This window comes from Dasypus novemcinctus, chromosome 16 (genome assembly GCF_030445035.2).
Source record: "Dasypus novemcinctus isolate mDasNov1 chromosome 16, mDasNov1.1.hap2, whole genome shotgun sequence".
In the NCBI taxonomy this organism is placed as follows: domain Eukaryota; kingdom Metazoa; phylum Chordata; class Mammalia; order Cingulata; family Dasypodidae; genus Dasypus; species Dasypus novemcinctus.
This window is the reverse complement of record NC_080688.1, coordinates 14,377,800-14,404,502: the sequence shown is the minus strand read 5'-3', so window position 1 is coordinate 14,404,502 and position 26,703 is coordinate 14,377,800. Positions and strand designations below refer to the sequence as shown.

General features: G+C 43.4%; 1 protein-coding gene and 1 non-coding gene across 5 annotated transcripts; both read left to right on the top strand.

The window, feature by feature from the left end:
- Nucleotides 1–7,572: 7,572 nt before the first annotated feature.
- Nucleotides 7,573–26,038, top strand: PGBD2 (piggyBac transposable element derived 2). Of its 4 annotated transcripts, XM_071208402.1 has the most exons (5): nucleotides 7,590–7,712; nucleotides 17,783–17,850; nucleotides 18,168–18,641; nucleotides 20,079–20,122; nucleotides 21,712–25,977. In XM_071208402.1, exons 3-5 carry the CDS (start codon nucleotides 18,453–18,455, stop codon nucleotides 23,465–23,467), a joined length of 1,989 nt encoding a protein of 662 aa, XP_071064503.1. In that variant the 5' UTR covers nucleotides 7,590–7,712; nucleotides 17,783–17,850; nucleotides 18,168–18,452; the 3' UTR covers nucleotides 23,468–25,977. The 4 variants fall into 4 exon arrangements, with proteins under 4 accessions (XP_004475976.1, XP_071064503.1, XP_071064504.1 ...); XM_071208403.1 differs by lacking the exon at nucleotides 18,168–18,641 and having other exon boundaries at nucleotides 7,593–7,712; XM_071208404.1 differs by lacking the exons at nucleotides 7,590–7,712; nucleotides 17,783–17,850 and adding an exon at nucleotides 18,994–19,035 and having other exon boundaries at nucleotides 18,598–18,641.
- Nucleotides 19,043–19,179, top strand: LOC111759827 (U4 spliceosomal RNA). The gene has a single exon (XR_009181005.1). It is a non-coding gene; the product is annotated as a U4 spliceosomal RNA (small nuclear RNA).
- Nucleotides 26,039–26,703: the final 665 nt, after the last annotated feature.

Genomic DNA, 26,703 nt, shown 5'->3' with positions numbered 1-26,703 from the left:
CTAGGCCTGAAAATTAAAATGACAGGTACAGAGGGGATATTACCAAATGAACCTAGTTTTGTATAGTCCGTCCTGTTATTCCCCAACTAAATTTTTTTAAAGGTTTATTTTATTTATTTATTTCCCCTTCCCCCTGTTGTCTGCTCTTTGTGTCCATTCACTGTGTGTTCTTCTGTGCCCACTTGCATTCTTGTCACACAGGACCAGGAAACTGTTGCTTTTGTTGTTGTTGTTGCATCATCTTTCTGATCAGCTCTCCTTCTGTGAGGCACCACTCCTGGCTGGGCTGCACTTTTTTCATGTGGGGTGACTCTCCTTGCAGGGCACACTCCTTGTGCATAGGGCTCCCCTATGCGGGGGACACCCTGCATGGCACAGCACTCCTGTGCACAGCAGCACTGCACATGGGCCAGCTCACCATATGGGTCAGGAGGTCCTGGGTATAGAACCCTGGACCCTCCATATGGTAGGCAGGTGCTCTATCAGTTGAGCCACAATTCCTTCCCTCCCCCAATTAAATTTTAACAGCTTTAAGATGAGGGGAATAATGTAATGACCAAATTTCAGTAAGTAAAGAAAAAGTCCTTGAAAGCTACGACAAGGTCTTTCTAAGTTGTGATTAAAACAAAATAATCATAAAATATTCTCCAGAGCCTGAGAATTAGGATGCTTTTGAGGTTGTCCAAAATGTTGAGGTATTATGAAAGCAAGGAAGTTTTAGCCTATGGAGGAAACTGTCATAGAGGATACCCTACATAGACTATGGAGGATACTGTTATATAAACTATCAGTATTTTGATTTTACTCTATGTGTAATATCCCTAGTTTATATGGATACTAATAAGGTAGCATTAAGCCTGCGAAGTGTTTAAGATGATGAACATTATAAGGTTTTGGTTAATGGAATTGTTACATATGTCTTTTAAAAAAATTATTTTGCCTAAACTTGAAATGACTAGGTTTTCACAGAACAGAATAAGGGATATAAGATAAGACTTAAAGGATATTAAAGGAATAGAAGGTTTGTGACTGTTTAAGAGAATGTGTTTTGTTCTAAGAAAATAAAAGGTTAGTGGAAGTGAATTTCACTTATTGCTGACTATAATTCAGTAAGTTTATTTAAAGGTGAAATTTGTCTTGAAGTAATTAGTCTATGTGGTTATGGATGGTTATGGGAAGTTTGTAAAACCATTTTTCAAATCTGAATGATTACAGTGTAATGACTGATTCTGGAAATCATTATTTCCAGAATTGATATTGATATTGATAAGAAAAAGTAACTTTATAGCAAAAAAAAAAAACAAAACCCAACAAAACCAAAAAACTGTCCTCCATCTGTTATGATCTATGCTAAGATTTGTTTACTGAATGATGTATTGATGCAAAACTAAAATTTGACTTTCTTCTCTGTTAAAGTAACACAGTTTTCTTAAATGGCTTGTCTGTTTTGAGTGGGAGGATGTAAAAGTCCTTTTGAGATAACCAATGCATATATAAAGAACAAAAAACCTGTGCCTTATCAGAATGGCTTCATCATACCCTTAATGGTTTTTAAAAAACTACAGAGCCACTGCTATTTTAGAAGTTTTCTTTCCCAAACTATTTTACTAGCTTATTTGTTACTATGATAAATAGAGGCCTGACTAAATATAATGTTCAGACCTGACAACCTTTAATATTCTAATAAAATCCTTAAAGATATATTCAATTACAAACTGTTGGAAATAATTTTTTCTTTCACCTTGTAAAAAGAAGGTGCTAAAATATATACACTTAATACATGCAAAAATTCATATTATATTTACCACTCTGAAGTTTTAAGGAATCACTCACATTATTAAAAGTATTACAGTCTTAAGATGTGGATATTAATGTTCCCATCAATGTGTGATTATAGTAAGGTGGTGGTAATGAGGTGATAATCTTTATTTCATTGGGAAACTTAAGTTTTCCTAAATTTACTAAAAAATTTCTTTCAGTATGCTGAAGTTTCTTTGTGGTAACGGGGTATTAATCAGTCAAAGGGCTGCTGATGCAAAATACCAGAAATCTGTTGGGTTTTGTAAAGGGTATTTATTTGGGGTAGAAGCTTACAGTTACCAAGCCATAAAGTGTAAAATACTTCCTTTACTAAAGTCTCTTGCTTTGTGTGGGGCAAGATAGCTGCTAACATTAGCAAGGGCTCAGGCTTCATTTTCCTCTTAAGACTCCATGGTCCCAGCTTCTTCCAATATCAGCTGTAGGCTGGGATAAGTCTTGTCTCTGTCCCATGGCTCATTCCTCTCTTGGAGCAGTTGCTCTGTTTTTTTTCCCCACAATGTCAAAGATACAGCGTCATGCTCTCTCTCTTCCTAGGTCTTCTGCCATGTCTATGGAGCCATCTCTAATCTCTGTGTTCTTCTCCTGTGTGCTTACTTGCTGGGACTCCAGCTCAAAAATTCCAACTAAGTCCTCTGCCTTGTCATTTTCTCTGTGAGTTCCTGCCCTCTTGGTGGGGGCAGGGACTCAATGTCCTACTGACATGGCTCAATCAAGGCCCCAATCATAATTTAATCAAGTAAAAGTGAAACCTCTGAAGATAATACAGTCTAATATGCTCAGAGAAACAGACCAGTTTATAAACATAATCCAATATCTATTTTTTGAAATTCATAAACAATATTAAACTGCTAAAACATTATCTTTCTAAAAGAGAAAACATGAAGAAGGAATCAGTTGGTGATGGCTCAGTATCACTGAGTCAGGCTATTTTAGGGGATGAGAAGAACCTAAATCCTGGCAGAAAAACATGGTCATGAAACACAAGGCCATGGAATTTCACCTGGAAATCTTGAGGGATAGACCCCACAAGAAGGCTGCTGGAAGAATTCCAGGAGAAACCCCCATTTAGAACAAGATTTCATCCAGGATGAAGGAAAAGCCTATTCTCAAGGGACCTTATCATTGCCTCTTCCTGGGGAATTGATCAAAACAGCGAACAACTGGAAGCCCTCCCTCAAACATCTGAACATTAGGAAGGGAGGGGGAATAATTAATGGTTTAAAAAGTAACCACATAAGCAGAAAGCTCTCTCTCCCTTCTCTGCCTGGACCAGCCTGCAAGTATATCTGGGGGCTGGTAATTTGTTATTTTCTCCCATTTCCACTCTCTTTTCTCATTTCCATAATAAACTACTGGCCTAACTAAACTGACATGTTCTTAAATTATTTCATGTAACATAGCCACAAACCTAGAGGAAGCCAGTAACATCACCAAATTGTCTCCGTACTGGCTCTATTTCACAGTGTCAGAGGGTGCTATGCATCAGATAAGTGGAATATTGGAGCCTACCTTCCAATGGTGCTTCAGTGTGCTGGCTGCATGAATAATATGCCAAGTGGAGCAATAATACCCAGGGTAATGTGGGTAGAACCTAAGCAAATACAATTGGCATTACAGTCTGCTTTCATGGAGAGACAACATGCATTGTATTGTAAATCTGAAGCTTAAATATATTAACTGCACCTCAAAGAAAACTTGTGCATTGATTAGTATTAAGTACAGTACCTGGTGAATATGATAATATCTCCCCTATATAGGATCATATGTAGAGGGATATTGGACATGTTAAAAATCTTGGAATACTTGATTCATTTTCTGAGTGGTTGATGAACTTGCCTATGAAAGGGAGTGTGACACTTTTAATTATTGTCTTTATTCTGCTGGCCATATGCTTATCTTGCTGCTGCCTATACTGTCTTTGTGGGTTTATGTCTAGAGCATCCTCTAAAATAATATGGATATTTTCTTCACCCATGCTCAGCAGGAAGTAACTACCAATGAGAAGACCATTTCCCTCAGAGGAGGAATGCTTACAAAACATTCCTTCTTAAGAATATGAAGAGTATAATCACAACAGGGGACTTGGTAGATGGAAAATATGCTTATTAAAAATTTCTTAAGCTGCTCTGAAAAATTCAAATGCCTTCCCCAGGTCTATTTGGACTGTTTTTTGTTTTGTTTTGTTTTGTTTTTGGAAGATTTCCCCAGTCCCTTGCATGTGCATTTGTAATAAATTACCTTCTCACTGAGAGACTTGTTTCTCCTTTGGAGGGCCATGTAATAGTCAGCCAAAGGGGTGCTGATGCAAAGTGCCAGGATTCTGTAGGCTTTTATACAGGGTATTTATTTGAGGTAGAAGCTGAGTTACAAGGCCCTAAAGAGTCCAACTCAGGTACCATAAGACATACTTTCTCACCCAAAGTCAATGGCCACGTGTTGAAGCAAAATGGTGGGCAATGTCTGTGAGGGTTCAGCCTTCCTTCTTTCCTCTTTAGGCTCCATGGTCCCAGCTTCTTCCAGTCTCAGCTATAGGCTGGCATAAGTCTCATCTCTCTTCCTGGGACTCTTCTCTTTCCAAGCTCAGCTGCTCTGGTCTCTCCACAAGGCCAGCTGTAAACTACCAGGTGAATGACTTGATTGTCTTCCTGGGGCTCCGGCATCAAAACTAAACTCTTTGAATTCTCTTTCTCTGTGTATTTTCTTACTTCCGTGTGACAGTCTGTTTTATCCTCATCATGGGGGTGGGGACTCAACCCTGCATGCCCTAATGACATGGTCAAATAAAAGCCCTAATCTTGATTTAATAAAGTGTATTAGTCAGCCAAAGGGGTGCTGGTGTAAAATACCAGAAATTGGTTGGTTTTAATAAAGGGTATTCATTTGGGTTTGTTGAGAAATAAAAAGCATAATCTTGCAAAAATATCTAATGAGCCACTCCTGCCCTTGCTTCTGTAAATCAGCCTGTGAGAATATCGCCTTTGCAGGAGAATATCAAATCAATGACTCCTGTCCCCCACTTCTGTAATCTAACCAACCTCTCCTGCCCTACACTTCTGTAAATCAGCCCATGAACTTGCACCTGCAGTCTGCTTCTGTAACCCCACTTGCAAAATTTCGCCTAGTAACCCATTAGCCAATGAGCAAAAGTAATGTTGATCTCACATAAAATCCTATATAAACCTATGAAAACTGAACAATGGGGCTCAGAATTTGGAGATTGACTCTCCTCTGAGCCTGTGCATAATAAATCTGTTCCTCCACATCTCTGAGTGTCGTTTTGGGTTTCTCTGTCGTTCAGAACTCCTGGCTTTCCTGCAACAGGGTAGGAGCTTACAGATACTAGGCCATAAAGCATAAATTTCTTCCCTCACCAAAGTCTATTTTCACATGTTGGAGCAAGATGACTGTTGACATTTGCAAGGCTTTAGGCTTCCTGGGTTCCTCCCTTGCAGGGTCTTGCTTCTCTCTGGTTCAGGGTTCCTCTCTTCCTGGGGCTTGCTTCTATTTCCTCTGTTAACTTACTTCCTGGGGCTCCAGGTTAAGGCTTCAGCATCAAACTCCAACATCAAAAAAACCCCAACTCTGTCCTTTGCCATGCCTTTTATCTGTGAGTACCCACCAGGCAAGGGGTGGATGCTCAGTGTCCTACTGAATCCAATATAATCTCATACCCAGAGGAAAAGACCAGTGTACAAAGAATTCAATATTTCTTTTTGGAATTCATCAATAATATCAAACTGATACATAGGAAATCTCTGAATCTAATACAGTCTAAGGGTTACCACTCCATAGGAACAGACCAGCTTACAAATATAATATGTATTTCTTTTTGGAATTCATAAATAATATCAAACTGCCACATGCTGGGTCAGGCAGGCCCTTCTATTGGAAATAGCTGTGCTTATGGTAACATCACCAGGTGTTATCCCATTTTTCTCATAATCTCCCTGCAGGTTAATTGTTTCTGTCTTCCGGACAAGCCCTTATCACAAAAAGAGGTCTTCTCCTTAAATAGATTCCTCTAGGTTCATGGCTATGTTACATAAAAGAATTTATGAACATACCAGTTTTGTTAGGCAAGGAATTTATTAAGGAGATAAGAGAAGAGAATGGAAATGGGAGAAAATAACAGGTTTTGAGTTCCAGGTATACTTGAGGGCTGAACCTGGCAGAAAGAGAGAGTGCTCATGTGGTTGCTTTTTTAAACCATTAATTAATTCTCCCCTTGTTAAATTCAAAGCAGGAGTCCCAGCTGTTTGATGATTTGATTGGTTACCCACCCTGATCCCAAGATGGGCCCCAACGATAAGGCCCCTTGAGACTATCTGGGACTTTCCCTTGATCCCAGACAAAATCCCAATCCAAGTGGGGAATCTTCACAGGTATTTCCAGCTGCCTTTTGGTGGGGGTCTTTCCATAAGGGGGATTCCAGATGGGTTCCATGGCCATGTGTTTCACAGCCGTGATTTTCTGCCAGGTCCCAGATTCGTCTTCTCATTCCCTAAACTAGCCTACCTCAACTTTATTTTGCTTAACGCGTCTTATACTCAGTTTCTTGAGTGGTTCCATCACTGGAATGTGTGTTCTCTGAGAACAAGATCTTTTTGTTCACTGCAGTATCCAGTACCCAGGGCATCAATGATATGGAAGAATACTGGAAGAATACAGAAGAATGAGGACAAACTTGAATGTAACCTTGGCTCTAGAATCTCACAAAAAATCCATCCCGAATGGGCCTGCTGATTTTTTTTTTTTTTTTTTCTGACTTAGGTGTTTTGACACACAATTTTCAGTGACCGAAAGACCCTTGTTGGAGAAGTGACATGGGGGAGAGGCAAACAAAAGTTTTCACTACGTAGTCCTCTTCTTTAATAATTTGGATTTGGATATTTCCAGGCCAAGGCACTCAGCACACTGACCTATACTACCAGGATGTGGACAAGACTCAACAGGACAAAGACTCTATTGTCCTATAGAGTCTTGTTCTGAAGGGCTGTTTTGCCCCTCAGCGAATATTTTCTGGAGATATTTTTAGTTGTTACACCTGGGGTGTCGGCAGGGATGCTTCTACCAATTCCATCCCACCACTAAGGTTTCCAGATTTAGAAAAAAAAAAAAAATACAGGTGGAGAACATACTCAAATAAAACACAGGGTTCCACTTAAACTTGAATTTCAGGTTAGCAATGGTGTAAACCTAATTTAATCAAGTTTAACTGGGAGTCCTGTATTTTATCCCTCCACCCTTCTCACTATGCACAGGACAGCCTCCCGTAACAAAAATTTATTCTGCACCAAATGACAAGAGTGTCAGGACTGAAAAACTGCTCTAGAGCAGTGGTTCTAACTCCAGTTTGCATCACAATCACTTTGCGGGCTTGGAAAGCACGATTGTTGGGCCCTGATCAGTTTCTGAATCAGAGCGGACCCCAGGATTTGCAACTCTATCAAGTTCCAAGAAATGATGCTGTTAGGCCTGAGGGCCATATTTTAGGAACTACCACCCTATAGAGAAAAGAGGCTTCGTGTCCTCGGGGTAAGAGGGAGGAAGACATCAAAACAAAAGCGTAATAGAGGGTTGTGATTAGAAACGGTGGGACAGAGCCGGCCTGCGCAAACCAGGTAAGTCTCTAGACTCTTTGTCTCAGGCCGAAGCACTTCCGGGGTTGTTCTAGGCCCCGCGGAGGCCACGGCATCTCGATGGTCCCTCTTCGCCTGGACTACCCCAGGCCAGGGGCGTGGCCGAGCGCCGGGGGCGTGGCCGGGCGCGGCGAGGGCTCCGGTGCCGGACGTTGCGCGGCCGCGACGCCGACCCAGCGCCTTGCAGCGCGGGGGGCTCGGTTGCTAGGGGCGTCCGGGGCGGCTCTGGAGGCCCCGGCCGGCTCTTTGCAGGTAGGCGTTGTCCCGAGGTTTGGGCGCAGGCGTGGCGGGCCCTGGCGCTGCTGCGTTTTCTCCACGGCGCCCGGGGCGCTCGCCCTCCTTGCAGCGGGCTGGCGGCCTGAGCCGTGCTTATTTTGCGATCTGGTCGGGGCAGGGGTGGTGTCTGTTTCTGACAGCGCAAGGCCTGTTCTGGGGTGGGCGGGGAAATAGGCCTCCAGGCGCCATGCTCCGAGGATACCTCTAGCGCGCTTTCACGGCGAGGCCAGTGAGGCTGGGAGAGGGACGCCGGAGGGCGGGGCAGCGGAGGGCGGGACTAGAGGGACTTTATGGGAAGGTGGTGCCGCGGGGCGGGGCCTCGTGGGAGCTTTACGGGCTTTGGCGCGCTGGGGGCGGGCCCTCGCGGGAGCCGGATACCGAAAGGCGGGGCAGCGGAGGGCGGAACTAGAGGTTGGAGCTTTATGGCCCTTGGTGGTGCTGGGGCGGGGCTCGCGAGGCGGGAGCACCGGAGGGCGGAGCTAGAGGTTGGAGATTTATAGGCTAGGTTGGCCCTAGGGGCGGGGACTCACGGGGCGTGGCCTGGCGGTATGGCATCGGAGGGCGGGGCCAGAATGTGCTGTGGTGGCGCCGGGGGCAGGGCCTCACGGGGCGGGGCCTGGTGGCGCGGCGGTGGAAGGCGGGGCTAGAGGTGGGAGCTCGGTGTGCTGTGGCACACCGGGGGTGGGGCCTCACGGGGCGGGGCTTGGTGGCGCGGTAGCCGAGAGCGGGGCCAGCGGTGGGAGCAGGATGGGCGGTGGTGCGCTGGGCGCTGGGGCCCTGGCCGGCCCAGGTGGGTTGGGGGCGGGGTTATGCCGGAGTCCACGCCATGCCCCATCCCTGTCCTGGGAGGGTGTTTCTGTGGGATCTTTGAGGTTTCAGAAGGTCTTTGCTTTCCCTTCTGCTTCTGTTTTGATTTTGAAGTGGTGAAGGAGAACGGAGGGAGCCTGCGTCTCTCAAAGGCCTTTCTCAAGTCCCTGGGCCAGCTTTGGATGCTTATATTTATGACGTGTTAATTTTCAATTTTGAAGGTATTTCAACTGAGGAAGTTGCAAAACTAGACAAAGAACTCCTTCTCTTACCCCAGATTCCCCGCACATTAACCTCATTTTACCTAGGGATAGTACAGTTAGCAAACTAGGGCATGGACATTGATGCAGTACTGTTATATACAGACTGTAGTCACGTATTCTACTTGACACATCCATTTACATTTTTCCGTACAGGATCCAGGTCAAGATTAGGATTAGTTGTCCTGTCCCTTTGGAGAAATTCCCATGTTAAATAGCAGGAGCCACCTACTCCTCCGCTTCCCCTCCCCATTACCCCTACCCCTCTTCAGAGCTCTAGATCTCAAATAAAGGTGTCTTGTTGGGTGCCAGGGCCAGTGGAGACTGCCCATCTGGGCCTCAGGTGTCCACGCTGGGCTTCTTAACCCAGGTGCCATGGCCGCCCGACCTCTTTGTGGTTCCTGTCCCACTCCCTCCTGCCTCCTCTGCTTAGGAGCCCCACCCCTGTCTCCTCCCCTGACCTGTATTCACTAAGGGACTTGTGAGGACCTGTGGCCTGCCCAGGGAGTGAGCTTTTCCAACGAATTGTAAGGAGGTAGGTGGTCTGAGGTGCTGGACAGATAAGCTGGGATGAAATTCAGGGAAACTGCTCCGTAAGGATTCTGTGAGAATTCTTACAAGGGACACAGACTGTTAGTGGGAGGATTACTGTATTGTTGTGGCCTTCTCTAGCAGTGCATGCTGTGTGTGCTATGAATCCAGAGAGGGTCTTCTACCTGCCACTCCCTTGTTTCTGCAGAGCAGCTGCCCTGTGGGGCTCAGGCAGCATTGGCAGGGCCATCTGGGCACTTAAAGTGGCCATGTACTTGTGTGTGTGTGTGTGTGTAAAATATGCATACACAAATATGTCAAATGCTTTGGAGCAGTTTAAAGAGCAGTGAAACGACTTTGAATATCCCACCCCATTTAAGACATAGAACCTGATCAAAATCTTAAAAGCACTCTGTTTGTCTGCCTCAGTCTCATCTTGTATTTTCAGATTTAACCATTATTCTGAAGTCTATCTTAATCACTTCCTAGCTTCTCTTTATAGTTTTACCTAGCTTTTCTTTATAGCTTTTCTTCATCGTTTATATTGTACGGTTTTGCTTAACTTTCTGGACCTTATAAAATGAAATCATACTAAAAGTATGCTAATTTTTTTTCCTCTGTGTTATTTTGAGATTATTCTTATCCACTATCTGGTGTATTCCAGTGCATGCGCTCTATTGATGGCCCTGTGCGGTGTCTCTGGTATTTTGTTACTGTAAATAAATGGTCCTGCAGTGGGCAATCTTGTCAATAACTCTTGGTGCTTATGTGTGGTAATGCCTGTAGGACAGTGCTTTGCAACTGGAGTGAGGGGTAGGAGAGGGGTGAGGATGTTTGGCAATGTCCAATTGATTGTGGGACACTCACACAGTGAGCCACAATTGCAACCCAGTCAAGGACTTTAGACAAAGCCTAAACTAAACTGTTCAGGTTTCACAGCTGGAAGGTGGGGTGGTACTGGCATCTAGTGGTAGTGGCCAGATGTGCTGCTAAACTTCCTCCAGTGTAGGCACAACCAAGAAGTATCTGCCCCCAAATGCCAGAAGTGCAAAGGCTGTGAACCTTGATTTAGAGTGAATAGTGGGGGGTGAGATGGCTGGGGATATGGTTTGGGTGAGTTCAGCTTTCGTAGATACTGCTGTGTCCTGAGAATAGCAAGGAACTGTAAGATAACAACAGCCTCCTGCCAAACTGAGGTGGATACATTAGACCAAAGAAAGACTGGGATAGGTCCTGCTTGGTGGGTAATGAGCATTTATTTAGGGGGCTTACACGGGGTTTTCATCCTCGGTGCTGGGAGGACAGACTGCATTTTTCAAGCTTGATCATCCGTGTTCACTGCAAAACTCGAGGGATCTTTTATATGCATATCCACATGCAGGTGGGGAAGGCATGAGGGGCAGCGGGCCTTCTAAAGAATGAAGTGTTGTAAGATTAACTGATCAGTTGCCAGGTCACAAACAGTTCCAAGGCTTGCCTTTTTTTCTACTCAGGAATGCTGCTGCAGTTTTGGGAGGGGGAAGGAGCGGGAAGGATTGGGGGCCAATGCTGTGTCCTATGACACAATCCACCCCATAGTCCCACAGCATTTACATTCTTCCACCACTTCCATGTGAAGCCCTGAGTTGGAATGGGGAAAGGGGCTATAAACAGTAGTGCTGTGACACAGGGCCACAGCTACAATGTAAACCAGACAAGCAGTTACAGAAGTTCCTGGGTTCTGGGAGTGGCCACCTGGAAGGACAGCTCTTGTGTGTAGTCCTTAGCTATTGCTCCAATTTGTCAAAGGGAAGGGAATTTTCCAGGGGAGGGCAGAACTGCTCAAGGCTGGTGCTCATCCACACACCCAGCGGTTTGGGTTGTTGCCATGGTGGCAGCCCAGTCAAGGAACACATTAGAGGAAGCCTAAACCAAGCCACGTGGAACAGGAACCGAGGCTGAAGGGCACAACACAGATGTTTAGAGGGTGCCAGGAGAGGGAGTATTGTAACAGTGGAACTTTCTCCTAAGGCTGGGACATTGGCTGAGCGCAGGCAGGATCTGGGCTGGCAGTACCACGGGTTCCTGTGGCAGCTCACCAGTGCCCACTCTATGTAGCCACAGAGCTGCTTCTTTAGCACCGTTAGAGCTGGCCAACTTTAGCTCTCAGTTCCAGGTGTCATAGAGTCACTTAAAAACTCTAGGGGACTGTTAGGCTATATGCAAAAAGCAGAGCCCAGGAATAGGTGGGACTGCTCCAAGGGCTTACAGTCCAGGCCCTGGTTTCCTTATGAGTGTTTTAAAATATAGCTCTTTCTAGAGATTATTAGAATTACAGGCTATAGTGTAAATTTTGCGTTGTTTTACTTTTGTACTTTTACCAAGATTATGGTAATCAACATATATTTTACTTCACAATAAAGTGAAAAGCTTCCATGTGTTGTAAGATACACAGTATTCACAAATTCACTTCAGCAGTATGGGAAAAATACTTTTCCCTATTATGTTATGAAAACCTAAGAATCCCAGTGGAATCAAGATTATTTCCCCCTACCACTACCTTAATATACAGATTGAGATGGTGTCTGACAGGTTTCTCTTCTATGGAGTTACTTTTTGTTATCAATATCAACTCATAGATTTCTATTTAATTATGGCTTCCTGGAATCAGCTGTTTACATTAAAATCCTTCAGTTTGGACAATGCTTTTACAAATGTCTTACAACCTTTAACTTTCTATAACCTCTTATAATCATTTAAACAGACTAGTTACTTCACCTTTAGACACATTTCATCTTTAAATAAGCTTATTAAATTACAGTCAATAATAGGTGAAATTTACTTTCCCAAACCCTCTACAACTCTTCATATCCATTCAGGTCTTGTCCTACATAGTCCCACGCTCATGAAAACCAGCTGTTTTATCTAAGGACAAAAACATGCTGCCTTAAACAAGCTTAATCAAATTTTAGTCAGCACTGACTATAAGTCACTTCTACCAACCTTTTACTTTCCATATCCATTTAAGTATTTTCTTACATTTCTCATTCAGTTCTGTAAAAAAAACTAGTAATTTCACTTTAGGACAGAACTACATTCTCTTAAACTTAGTTTCGTTAAATACAAACTTACAATTTTCATCATCTTGAAGATCTAATAAATATAATACTAATTTATTACTGTCTGTATATACCCAATTGAAACAATCGTAGTGTTCATGTAAGAAATGATTTTGTCTCTTCCTCTACAGGAGGCTAAAATCTTTTTTCCGTAATACTATAAAATTGTGAACAACCTCAAAAGCATACTGACTTAGATTCTGGAGTATATATATGATGATTTAATTTATTTCAGTCATAACTTAGAAAACTTTTCATAGCTTTCAAGGAGTTTTCTTTCTTAGTGAAATTTGGCATTTGGATTATTACTTACTGTCATCCCAAGGCTGTTGAAAAGTTTAAATTGGAGAATTACAGCATCAGCTGTGTAAACCAAGGCTTATTCTACAACATTCCCTCTGTCTCTACTATTCTTTTTTTAAAATTTTAATTAATTTATTTCAGTGTTACATTAAAAAATATGAGGTCCCCATATACCCCCCCCACCCCCCTCACCCCACTCCTCCCATAACCAAAACCTCCTCCATCATCATGGGACATTCATTGCACTTAGTGCATAAATCTCTGAGCACTGCTGCACCACATGGTCAGTGGTCCACATTACAGTTTACACTCTCCCCCAGTCCACCCAGTGGACCATGGGAGGACATACAATATCCAGTAACTGTCCCTGCAGTACCACCCAGGAAACCTCCAAGTCCTGAAAATACTCCCACATCACATCTCTTCTTCCCATTCCCACCCTCCGTAGCTACCATGGCCACTTTCTCCATCTCAGTGCTACATTTACTTCCATTACTAATCACATTAGTTCCAGAATAGAGTATCAGTAAGTCCACTCTAATCTATATTCCTCCATTCTGTGGACTGTGGGATGGTTATGTCCATTCCACCTCTGTATCAAGAGGGTGCTTCGATTCCACTTGGATGATGCATGCAATTCTACTGTTTACAGTTGTAGGCACTCTTGGCTCTCTGGTGTGGTAGTTGATCTTCTTCACCTCTGTTAGCTGGCTGGGGTAAGTCCAATAAACCAGAGCGTAGGAGTTGCAAGTTTGTTGAGGCTCAGAGCCTGGCTATCACATGGAGAGTCCAGAGATTCAGGTCCCCTGAGTATACATTAAACCCCAGCACCAACCACAGGTCTGGTAAAAGTGACAGGAGAGGCTTGTGAACAAAGATCACACCTGAGTCCAACTCCATCACATTCAGGATCACAAACTCCAAAGTAGGGCCAACTGACATGGCACTGAAGTCCATCTGGCATGACCATAGAACCTGTGGGTCTCTGTAGCCCTCAGAAGAACCAATACTTGGGGTTGTATCTACTTTACCTGTCTCTAGGACTCTGCTGAGGTGTGCATAAGGGCACACTCTGATGACCTCCTGACTCTTTTTTGGAGACTCATATAAACTCATTTGTCCTTTCCATTTTCCCCTTTTATTCAGGGTCAAAAAAACATTTTTAACTCCTGATATATTACATGTAGGCTGAGATATTCTGCTGGTCTGAGTTGACCCTTTTATTCAAGGTCGTTCTCCAGCCACATCATCAGCTGGTACTTGGTAGTAATCCCTCGGTGCTAGGGAGGCTCATCCCCGGGAGTCATGTCCCACGCTGGGGGGAAGGCAATGCATTTACATGCTGAGTTTGGCTTCGAGACTGGCCACATTTGAGCAAGGGTCAAACTTTCCTGTTTCTTTGTATGCCTTGTAATTTTACATTCATAACTGGGTATTTTGACTATAATTTGTAAATCAGGTTCTTCCCCATGCTTTTTTTTTGTTGATTTTTAAATTTTTTTATTAAATTACCTTAAAAAAAAAAAAAGATACATAGATCACAAAAAATATTACATTAAAAAAATAAGAGGTTCCCCCAACCACCACCCCCTTCCACCCACATCAACAGCCTCTTTCATCACTGTGGCACATTCATTGCATTTGGTGAATACATTTAGGAGCACTGCTGCTCTGTATGGATTATAGTTTACACAGTAGTTTACACTCTCCCTCAGTACATTCAGTGGGTTATGGCAGGATATATAATGTCCTGCATCTGTAACCTACAATATCATTTGGAACAACTCCAAGTCCCGAAAATGCCCCCACGTCACATCTCTTCTTCCCTTTCCCTGCCCTCAGCAACTACCATGGCCCCTTTCTCCAGATCAATGCTACAGTTTCTTCCATTACTAGTCACAATAGTTCTAAAGTAGAATACCAGTAAGTTCACTCTAATCCATACTTTATTCCTCCATCCTGTGGACCCTGTTATTGATTCTTGAGTGCTCCTGTTATCCATTTGTTTCATCACTTTTCATCATAAAGTCTTTTGCAAAGACTTTATTCATCAACATGTGTGGTCTCTGAAGCCTTCTCCTACAGATTTCCTTAAGTACCTGGAGCCAAAAGAAGAAAAAACCATGCTGCTCTCCCAGTCTTTGCCCCCTTGGCTGTGAACTGGGACATGCGTCCACTTTTCAGCTTTAGCCTTTACCACTTTCCTGTGTTTGGTACTCCTCTCTGCCAGGTGGTGCCAGCCTAGGTGACTCTCAGTCTTTCCTGAGCATGCATATGGCTCTGGGCACTTGTGGTATATCTGTTTTCTCTACGTGAAGAGTTGTCTTAGCTCCTATCCCCCAGAAAATGTCCTCCTCAGCCTTCTTTGCAGGATTTTGGATATGTTGTCTCCTTCCCCCATTCACCATTCCTTTTTCTAATGAGCACAGGCAGTGTATGTTTTTAAATCTTTTGAGAGATGCCACTGTCCCCTGGAAAACTGCTCCAGCCTGACATGGGATGTGGGATCTGTTGTATTCCTTAGAGATCCATCAGGCAGGTAAAAAATGCACAGCCACAGTATTTAGAAAAAGGTCCGTGTTAGCCACCTGGCACCACCAGACCACAGCGGGGATGCACAGGGCTCCATCTCCGTAACCACTACTGTCTTCCTGGGGAATGGGAGATGGCAAGATGGTGAGGGAAATGCCATACTTTCTTACCCAAAATTCAGCTTCCTTTTTCTTCATGAGGAAGCTTTCTGGTTGGTGAAAGTATTAGATTAACCCCAGAGTTCTAAAGCATTGCTTGTCAGTGTTCCCCAGTGTGTGGCTATTTCAGTGGGGAACCAATTCTTTGGGTGCCCTGTTCTACCATGTTTTGTATGTATGTGTGTCCTCTGGTGAATGTTTAACCAGGGAGCACATTCAGAAGGGGGACTGCTGGGTTGACAGTTTGCTCATGTTCAGCTTCTGAGGAGTTCCCAAGGTGTTCACAGCCCTTGGTGTTGGCGGAGATACATTTCCATCAGACTAATAGGTGGGAGATGGATCCTTCCTATGGTTTAATTTGTATTTCCCTGATTACTGACAGTGCGTGGCCTCACAATAATTATTGACCATTTGGGTTTCCATTTTTGTGAGTTTCTCTTTGACATTTTGCTCATTGTTTTCATTGAGTGTTTTGCCTTTTTCATTGTTTTTTAGAAATCTTTATGTGTTTTGAATGTGGTGTCTTTGCTTTTTATATGCATTGTGTACATCTTCTCAGTCCCCGGCTTTGGTTTTTGTTTTTGATGCTTTATTATATAAACGTTATATTATATGTAACTCTCTGCCTCTGTGTCTCCCACGAGGCAGCAGTTGTGCTGTCACCAGGGCCCGTGATCTCCTCTGAGGGCTTGGCTGGGTGGGTGGGGAGGTTTGGAGGCTCACAGGATTCAACTCCTCCTGGTTTGCTGGCCTGAGGGCCTCAGTTTCCTCAGTTCTTGTCCCATGGGCCTTTCCAAAGGCAGCTCAGAATAGGGCAGCTTGCTTCCCTCAGTCAGCCACGAGAGAGCGAACAAGGCAGAAGCCCCTGCCTCTTTTTAGCCTTATCTGAGAAATGACATCCCTTTACTTTTGCCATGTACTCTTCACTTGAAGTAAGTCATGAGGTCAGCTCACGCTCGAGGAGAGTGTCACACAATGGCTGACCGCCAGGAGAAGGGATCTCTGGGGGCTGCCCACCATGATGTATTGAAGTTTGAGGGAAATGTAACTACCTTCCTCATAGATTGGGCTTTTTGGCTTTCTTAAAGAAAGTTTTCCCCATTCTGAGATTTTAATATATTTTCAAAGTTTAGAACTCTTTTGTTTAGTGCTTACTACATTTAAAACTGCAGTGTCCAGTACTGTGGCCAGTAGCCACATGTGGTTGTTTAAATTAAAATTAATTAAAATTATATAAGTAAGAGGGTTCAGTTTCTCAGTCACACTAACCTTGTTGCTGGTAGTTACTGTATTGGGTGGTGCAGATACAGAACATTTTTTTTTTTTTAAGATTTATTTTATTTATTTCTCTCCCCTTCCCCTCCCCCAGTTGTCTGTTCTCTGTCCATTTGCTGCGTGTTCTTCTTTGTCCGCTTCTGTTGTTGTCAGTGGCATGGGAATCTGTGTTTCTTTTTGTTGTGTCATCTTGCTGTGTCAACTCTCCATGTGTGCAGCGCCATTCTTGGGCAGGCTGAACTTTCTTTTCACACTGGGTGGCTCTCCTTATGGGGCACACTCCTTGTGCGTGGGGCTCCCCTACGTGGGGGACACCCCTGCATGGCACAGCACTCTATGTGCGCATCAGCACTGCGTGTTGGCCAGCTCCACACAGGTCAAGGAGGCCCAGGTTTGAACCACGGACCTCCCATGTGGTAGGCGGATGCCCTATCCATTGGGCCAAGTCCGCTTCCCCAGAACATTTTATCATCATGGAAAGTTATATTCACATTGCTGATTGAGAACAGAGGTTTTCAACTGGGAGTGATCGTGCCGTCACCGGGCACACTTGACAATGTCTGAAGACATGATTGGTTGTCACAAAGGTGGGGAGTACAGGAAGGTGTAGCCAGTGGTATACAGTACACAGAGGCCAGGGATGACAAGTAATAAGTGTAGCCAGTGGTGTCCAGTGGATAGAGACCACGGATGATCCTAAAAATGACAAGTAATTAATTAGTTCCAAATGCCAGTAGTTCTTAAAAGGAGAAATGCTCTTCTGGAATGTATTTTTGTGTGAGGTTTGAGATGAAAAAGTGTTCTTTTTTTCCCTCTGGCTAACATTCGACGAGGCACCGTTTCCTATGAATACTCTATCCATTTCTTCCCCTCTAAATAGCAGTGCTGTCCCTGAGCCAACCAAACTCCCAAAGGTAGATAGACATTTCCAAGTGCTCAGAAACAAATGGAGTTAATGTTTTTGTTAAATAAGTAATGTGTAAAATAAGGAGGCCTTGAACTGGAGATTTATTTTCCTTAAATGGTTATCTTCCCTTGCCTATTAAGATAAGAATTTTTAAAAATGGGCTTCTATATTACAGATTCGTAGACTCTGGGATCAAAGACAACAGCCTCATCTGCTTCAGTTCATCATGGCTTCAACCTCAAGGTAGGAGAACTGTTCTACAAACTATTTCATGCAAGTGTTTATTCCTCTGTGTTTTTGAAACACTGAGCTGATGATACTTAGCCCTGAGTCCTGCAGGCCTCACAGAGCAATTGGTGTCCAGGAAGCATAAGAGGGAATGGTAAGAGAGAGAAAGGAAGAAGGATGGAGAAGAGCCAAGGCTGACAGGGAGGTGCGTGGGACATGGCTGTGGTCGCGTAGCACCAGTGTGGACACGGGATCTTAGAAACGTAACTTGCTTTCCTCAGTTTTCTAAGCACACCAGATGGTTACTTCCAGGCCTGCCTCAATCTCTGCAGGCTTTTCTGTGTCCAGAATTTGAATGTACAGAAGACACTTGTAAGGCCCTGTGGGATGCTGCCTCAACTGAACACAGCAGAAGTCCTTGTCAGCCCTGCAGAGCTGTGCGGGATGCTGCCTCAACTGAACATAGCAGAAGTCCTTGTCAGCCCTGCAGAGCCCTGCGGGATGCCGCCTCAACTGAACACAGCAGAAGTCCTTGTCAGGGCCTGCAGAGCCCTGTGGGATGCCGCCTCAACTGAACACAGCAGAAGTCCTTGTCAGGGCCTGCAGAGCCCTGTGGGATGCCACCTCAAATGAACACAGCAGAAGTCCTTGTCAGGGCCTGCAGAGCCCTGCGGGATGCTGCCGCTGCTGTACCTCTCCCTTTAGTGGCATCTTTGCCCATGGCATCTGCAGTCTTACCTGTTTCCTTTCAGTTCCTCCGAGGCCAAGTGCCTTCAGGCTCTCTGCCTGGAGTACCTTTTCATCAGGTGACTGCACAACTCATTCTTTCACCTCTGCCAGGCCATCTACTTTCTATAGTGTTCCTTGACCATCCTAAAATAGCAGCACCCTCTGCTGCACTCTCTGCCCCTCCTCTGGATGGCATGCATTGCCACCTGGCATTATCCTGTATGTTTACCTATTGTTTATCTGTCGTCTGTCTCACCCATTAAATCTAAGTGCTGTGCAGGCTGGGAGTAGAGTTTGCCCACCTCTGACCTTTGGCACAGCACCTGCTAATGTTAGGCTGTCATTAAATACATGTGCCCCTCACTTCCCTTTTGCTTCCAACTTTCAGAAGGTTGGAGTTCTAATAGTTTGGGTTTCCATGTTTTCCAGATTTGGCTCCTGAATTGCGCTTAGCTTACAATAAGATACCAGGTACACAATCTTTGCATAGTGGCAGTATTATACCCAACAATGTCCGAGGTGTGATTGTTACTGATAAAAAACTTTTCCCATTTCCCCGCCATGACAACTTGAAATATAGTTGACATTGGCAATTTTTAATAGTCTATATGGAGACTGAATTAAAAAAAAAGATATCAGATATGGAGGAAGCCATCTAAAGCTCTCTCAATCTGTTCAGAGCCTGGTTTTGGTTAGCAAGACTTTGAAGTAGGAAGACTGAGAATTAGAAAGCAAGGGAATTTTATATTTGTTGAAGAACTAAGAAAAAGAAGGAGCTAGGTAAGGGAGAAGTGTGAGGGTGGAGCTGCTGGGGCCACTTCATGAGGGGAACAGTGGAGGGTCACTGCAGCTCCCAGGCTTTCTGTAGTTACTGCTATGGTGGTGAGGACAGAGGCATCTGCATTTATCCCTAGAGCAGACTGTCCATTCAGAACTCTTTATTTAAGAAAAAAGTATGCAATTGCTCTTGAGAATGATTTCCCTCATAAAAATATTTCTGCACTTAAAGAGTATTTTGGAGGCAACCTGCCCACCCTGCCAGAATGTCACATGGGATCCAGCTTCTAGAGCAGCAGAGAGCCGGCTCTCTTTTTGGTCTCAATTACCACTTTTTTGGGAACTCATCTGCATTGGTGCTGGGGAGGAAGGTTCTAATTTCCCAGAGGGATAAGACACCTCACGTTTCTTTGCTCCTCCTAAGATAAGGTGGAGCACCGAAATGGGGTCAGATATTTCAGAGCAGTTCACTAGATACATACATAAAATATCTTCCATTTGTCCCCCATGCTGGCCACCACACAGAGTGAGGTGGTACTGATACCAGAGGGAATGCTAACCACAAACGAAGCTACTCCATCCTTATTGTACTCTTCTCGTAGTCAGATCTGTCTTGGTTTTATCAACAGTTTTTGCTTTGAGGTTACTGCAGTCTTTCCGTGAAATGGGCAAAGGTTTCCTTCATCTGCACCTGTTTCACCAAACCCATTTCAATGATTATGTTGATTCTTTTATAGCATGAAAAGCCTAAAAGAATTCCCTCTTCACTCCCAAACACAAGGTTGGTATGACTTAATACAATTTTTTAATGTTTGTGTTTTTAAGGTTGTATTTCAATCACTCAAGACATTTATGGTATAATTGTATTTATTTTAATTCACTGTGTATTTGTTGAATGTTTAATGAGAACAGGGCATGTGCTATGTGTTTGTACATAAGCAATGTATTGGGTGAAATTACCACCAGGCTTGGAGCTGGGCCGTTGTTTTCCATCATAGCCTTGGTGATTGTTGTATCCTGTTCTTTGCTCCCCTCAGTCTCTTCTCCATTTAAGTAGTCTATGCTGGAGGTGACAAGGATCACAAGGATTAGAGATCCTTCCCATTTTTTCTTCCAAGACTAAGTAACCTCCAGAAAATGGAAAAATACAGCCATATTAAATTTTCTAGTCATCTGACCTTGATGGAATATGAAATCCTAGCCTTCAGAAAATGAGGAGTAGCAGCCAAATTCATTGTGTTGGGAGAGGGGATATATTTGATATCAGTTACTGTGGCTTCTTTGGAAAATTCACTTAATGAGATAACATACATTTGCTTTGAAAATTTGGCAACTCTGATGTAATAGAGTGATCTGTGTGGGTACCCACTCTTTATTTGAATAAAGATAGACCGTTCATCTATTCTTTGGTTATTTCACATGCAATTATTAAAGAACTGCTATGTGACTGCTGTGGCCATCCTGGGAGAGTCTAGCCCACTGTAGACCAGTTGAGTGCAGTTTGCAGAAGGTTAATTAGACACCTCTTTGTCAATTTAAACTCTCATGTTCTGTACCAGGCTCTTTGTTAGAGGACTGACCCCATTTTGCATTTCTTCACATAACGAGTAGCCGCATGTCCTCAGAAAGTTGAGTTGATAATCCTTTTAGAAGAGACACATATGATACAGGAATCATTTCCAGGGTAATATTCAAACAAATGTCAGGTAGTATGGTAGAAGATAACTGTTAAATCTTTACTGAAATGTATGCAGACACCATATGGACTCAGGGATGCTTTCATAACGTGAGTAATTTTATCTAATTTCGTAGTTGCAAGATCTTCTGGTACCACTAGCACCTATTCTTTTTAATAATACAAAAGGTCACCAGTGTATGTTGGAGTAGTGGTCATCTCTACAGAAAAATTTCTTTTGTGAACATTTCCCCTGTCCTGAGTTGGCAGGCAGGGTTTTAGTGGAACATATCTGGCCAACGTAGTTGCCCAATATTGAACAAGTAATAAGTTACAGATTTCTCTCCAAACTTCAGAATAAGAAAGAAATATAAGAAATGAATTCATCGATTAGTTTAGTAACTTACTTGTGCTTTTTTATACGTTTCTCAAAATATTTGAAAGTTTTAAAATTGCCTTGGTAGTATTGAAATTAATTTGTGCAACTCAAGAAGAAAAGTGATGTTTATCTGGAAAATTCACTTACTGGTGCCTGTGCCCTATGGTGCCAGGCCAATGGTGCTGCTCTATCCAAGGTGCATTCCATGGGGTCCGCCCCCTTTGCTGCTGGTGCCATAGCAGTTCCTTCTGAAGGATCAGCTTTTGCCAGGCACAGAGACTAAGCTCCTTTCTGACTCTGTTTCCTGTTGTTGCAGAGACGCCAATTCTGAGAGAGAGGTATGCCCAAAGGTGAAGTCCCTTAAGCTACTTGAGGTTCTGAATGCTCTGGAAGAAGAAGAGTCTGGCAACGGTGGGGAGGTTTTCATTTCACCACCTGAGAATGCTGCGGGGGACTTCACCGATGAAGACTCGGGTGATGAGGATGGCCGGCGAGGTGCCTACCTGCCTGCGAGCATGCTGCATGCCACTGTTGTATTTGAGGACTTGGGCACTGGGGAAGACCATGATCTGGAGTTGCAGCCAGCGAAGAAGAGGCAGAAGACAGGTGTTGAATCTCAGCGGGTATGGACCAAAAGAGATATCCGCCCTGACTTTGGCAGTTGGACAGCATCAGATCCTCATATCGAGTATCTCAAAAGCCAGGAACTGAGTCCTGTAGGCCTCTTTGAATTGTTTTTTGATGAAGGAACTATTAATTTAATTGTTAAGGAAACCAATCGTTATGCTTGGCAGAAAAATTTCAACCTGGGTCTCACAACCCAGGAATTGAAGTGTGTTTTGGGCATTCTGATTTTAAGCGGGTACATCTGCTATCCCAGGAGAAGGATGTTTTGGGAAACATCTCCTGATTCACATCACCACCTTGTGGCTGATGCAATTAGAAGAGATAGATTTGAACTGATCTTCTCATACCTGCATTTTGCAGATAACAGTGAACTCGCTGAAACTGATAGATTTGCCAAAGTCAGGCCTCTCATTGTTCGGATGAACTGCAATTTCCAGAAGCATGCACCCTTGGAAGAGTTCTATAGCTTTGGTGAGTCCAGGTGTGAGTACTTTGGGCATGGGGGGTCCAAGCAGCTGCACATGGGAAAATCTTCCCGGCTTGGCTATAAGATCTGGTGTGGGACAACCAGCAGAGGCTACTTGGTGTGGTTTGAGCCCTCGCAGGGTACACTGTTCACCAAACCAGATGACGGTTTGGACCTGGGAGGCAGTATGGTGATAAAATTTGTGGAGGCCCTTCAGCAGCGAGGCTGTCTGCCATACCACATATTTTTTGACAAGGTTTTTACAAGCGTCAAACTCATGTCCATTTTGAGGAAAAAGGGGGTGAAGGCCACGGGGACTCTCCGTGAGTACAGGACTGAGAGATGTCCCCTGAAAGATCCCAAAGAACTGAAGAAAATGAAGAGGGGCTCATTTGATTACAAAGTTGACGAGAGTGAGGAGATCATTGTATGCCGCTGGCATGACAGCAGCGTGGTCAACATCTGCTCCAATGCGGTGGGCATAGAGCCAATGAAACTGATGAGTCGGTCTTCAGGAGCAGCCAACCTGCGGACCCAGGTCCACCAGCCATCACTTGTAAGGCTGTACCAGGAGAAGGTGGGGGGCGTCAGCCGGATGGACCAGAACATTGCCAATTACAAGGTGAAGATTCGGGGCATGAAATGGTACTCGAGCTTCATTGGCTATGTCATTGATGCTGCCCTCAACAATGCCTGGCAGCTGCATAGGATCTGCTGCAAAGATGCCCAGGTGGACCTCCTTGCATTCCGCAGATACGTTGCTTGTGTGTATCTGGAGAGCAACGCTGACATGTCATCTCAAGGGAGGCAGAGCAGGCGGCTGGAGACTGAGAGCCGCTTCGATATGATTGGCCACTGGATCATCCACCAGGACAAGAGGACCCGGTGTGCCCTCTGCCACTCGCAGACCAACACGCGGTGTGAGAAGTGCCAGAAGGGCATCCATGCCAAGTGCTTTAGGGAGTACCATATCCGATGATTCAAGTGTGGGGCACTGAAGGGCTACTAGGGACATAACTAGTATGTTGTTTGTACCACCTCTGGTGATTCAACAAGGGAGTGTGTGGTCACTGGAGGGCTTCTTGGTACATACCCAGTAGGTTGTTTGTACCACCTCTGGTGATTCAACAAGGGAGTGTGTGGCCACTGGAGCGCTTCTTGGTACATACCCAGTAGGTTGTTTATACCACCTTTGGTGATTCAAAAGGGAGCATGTGGCCACTGGAGGGCTTCTTGGTACATACCCAGTAGGTTGTTTTTACCACCTCCGGTGATTCAACCAGGGAGCATGTGGCTACTGGAGAGCATCTTGGTAAATACCCAGTAGCTTGTTTGTAACACATCCGGTGATTCAACAAGGGAGTGTGTGGCTGCTGGAGGTCTTCTAGGCACATACCCAGTGGTTGTTTTGGTTTATAATAAAATGCTTACAACTAATTATACATAGCAGTTGGAGCACTCCTGTTTTATTTGTATGTTGGGAAAAAAAAAAACGTTTATATCCAAGTCAGATGTCCCTGATGATTTGGTTTTGTATTTTCTCTCTGTTGCCAGTATAGGTATCATCATAATTGTCAACATTTTTTGCATGCTGCCTCAGCATCCCTCTTACTTTGGCTGAGCTACTTGTCTCAACACTGACCTTTGGCCCAGTTAATAATCAGCTGTCCAACACTGGGTCATAAACCACCTGAGCCCAAAGCATATCTGTGGCCACTACCCAGTGTACATCCCTCAAAACCTAAATGAAAAGCTAACCATTCCCACTGACCTTCCAACCTTCAGTCCCTTTTCCTTTTTGCACACATGTGCTTTATATTAAATCAGTCCTTGACTCTTGTGGGAAATCTTACCTCTACCCCTAGACCACAATAAAGGCAGAAACCCATCCATCTCTCCCACTCTGTGTTCCCCATCTACTGGTTGAGACTCCCAAACCAATCTTGCTTCCTGTCAACCTCTTCTGGCACCCTCTCTCTGGAACATGTAAGAAACTGTCTTTTCTTATGCATTATGGCCTTGGTTTCCCCTTGTATTGCACCTGACCTCCACCTGGATACAAGTTTAAAATTCAACAACAAATTTGGAATTTATCTTAAAAAAATTTTTTTTTAGTATTCCTAATGTAACATAAATTAAGATTACTTACATTAGTGATCTCAAATGTTTGGAAATCTTTATTTTATACAGTTATTTATTTCAACTTGAAGAATCTCATTTCATTCAAATGAAAAACCTTATTTGTTTTAGGGTATATCAGACCTCTTAGGACAAGCAAATACAGCCAAAAACTTACCAGAAATATTCAGATGAATACTAAAAAGGTTTTATTATTGTGTGCTTTGGTTTATAATCTAAGATAAAGGCAGTAGTATTTAAGTGTTATATCACTATGATGAAGAATTTATTTCATATTCATTCAAGACTGTGTCAAACTGTCCAGGGGTAGATAATGTGCCTTGTATTTATCCAGAGTATGAGAATTCCAGATTTCATGGTTTCTTCTTAAAAATATTTTCCTAATGTATATATATCCATGTGAAGTCCATATATGTAAATACCATGAGGTAGGGATCTATTTTCTTCCCCAAAAGAAGGATGATCAGTATCATTTATTAAAAGTTATATGTTTTTCCATTGATTTAAACTCCATCTTTATAAATACCTGAACTTAGAGGCAAAGTTTTTATTGAAACAAAATGTATGTTGGAAAATTTAACAGAATATATTCCCTAAGAATAAAAGAAATACATGTAAAAAGTTGAGCCTTATCAAAAAATAGAGATTGTGGCAGTTTGAGATTATTTATGAATCCCAGAAAGGGAAGGATTATGTTGGTAAACTGGTTTGTTCCTCTGGGTTTGATACCTTTTGATTGTATTAAATTCAAAGGTTTTAAGGTTCCTTGATTCAATCAATTTAGGATCTTTGATTTGGCCACATCAGTAAGGCAGGACTAAGGTTAAGCCCCTGTCCCCTTGGTGGGCTGATATAAATGGCACAAACAGAAGATGACAAGGGAAGAGAGAACCATAGATGCCAGAGGAGAGAAGGCTCAAACAGCCGTAGCGCGGGGAAAACTGAGCTACTCACCTTTGCAGCTGAGCAGCAGAGAAAGCCTGGAAAGAAGCCTTATGCAAGACTGATAGAGGAAGTTCTGAGAGACAAGCCTTATGCCAGCTATAGCTGAGACTGGAAAAAGCTGGGCTCATAGAGCCTTAAGAGAAAGAAGGAAGGAAAGACAGGCAGACATTGCCCGCCATCTTGCTTTAACACGTGGCAGCTAATTTGCTGAAAAAGCAGCCTTGAGATGGACTCTTTAGGGCCTGGTAACTATGCTTTTACCTCCAAAAGTACCCTTTATAAGAGCCAACAGATTTCTGGTACTTTGCATCAGCACCCGTTTGGCTGACTAATTCTGAGATAATTTTGAATATCTTCTCCCTGTCTGGGAAAGAATTTTCCACAACAGCAAAAAAAAAACAAAAATGAATACATCAGTAGGTTTGACTGTTGAAAATTGTAAAATTTACATTCATATCAAAGAAAATGAAAATGTCAAGAAATTGAGGAAATAAATTCCAAATATATTTGTAATATTGTCAATGAATAAAGATCACATAAACATATGGATGGCAAGAAAAAAGTGTGCAATGTTCTATAAATACACGAAGGAAGGTGAAAAATAAATAACTAGTGAAGATATGTAAGAGGTTTCATTCTGGTGACAATAAAATGCAAAGAAATCCAATTATTAGAAACCCTTTGTTTCATGAGATGCATTTGGTATTTATAAATTACTGCCAGTGTGGGTGTAGGAAGCTGGGCAGATTCATGCACTATTCAAGAGAGTGTAGATGTGTGTAAGCTTTCAGAGAAAGGATTTGTTAAAAGAGTATCCAGAATATTAAAAATTGTTCACAGCCATAGAAAAAGAGACCATAGTGATAAGAAAAGGGAGATAAAGAACAGAACCTCCCTGTAATTGAGTTCAGTTAATAAATGTAGAAAAAAGAATGGAAATAGAATACAACTGTTTGACAAAAGAGTTATTTTGCAGGCAAGAACCATCAGTTGATACTGAACTTAGTAGGGAAAAGCATCTCCTTAACAAAATAACTATCAGTTGCAAAGAAAAAACAACTCAGTATAGCAGCCAGGCAGATACCACCTCAACCAAGCATTCAAAGTTAATACCTCCAGTAATGAGACAAC

What these genes read in the sequence shown, in the direction of transcription:
- PGBD2 (XM_071208402.1), top strand. Translation starts at nt 18,453, where the DNA reads ATGCCACCTCAAATGAACACAGCAGAAGTCCTTGTCAGGGCCTGCAGA. An exon ending in CTGGAGTACCTTTTCATCAG is followed by an intron (nt 18,642 to 20,078) that starts GTGACTGCACAA and finishes ATTCTTTTATAG; the next exon opens with CATGAAAAGCCTAAAAGAAT. An exon ending in TCTTCACTCCCAAACACAAG is followed by an intron (nt 20,123 to 21,711) that starts GTTGGTATGACT and finishes CTGTTGTTGCAG; the next exon opens with AGACGCCAATTCTGAGAGAG.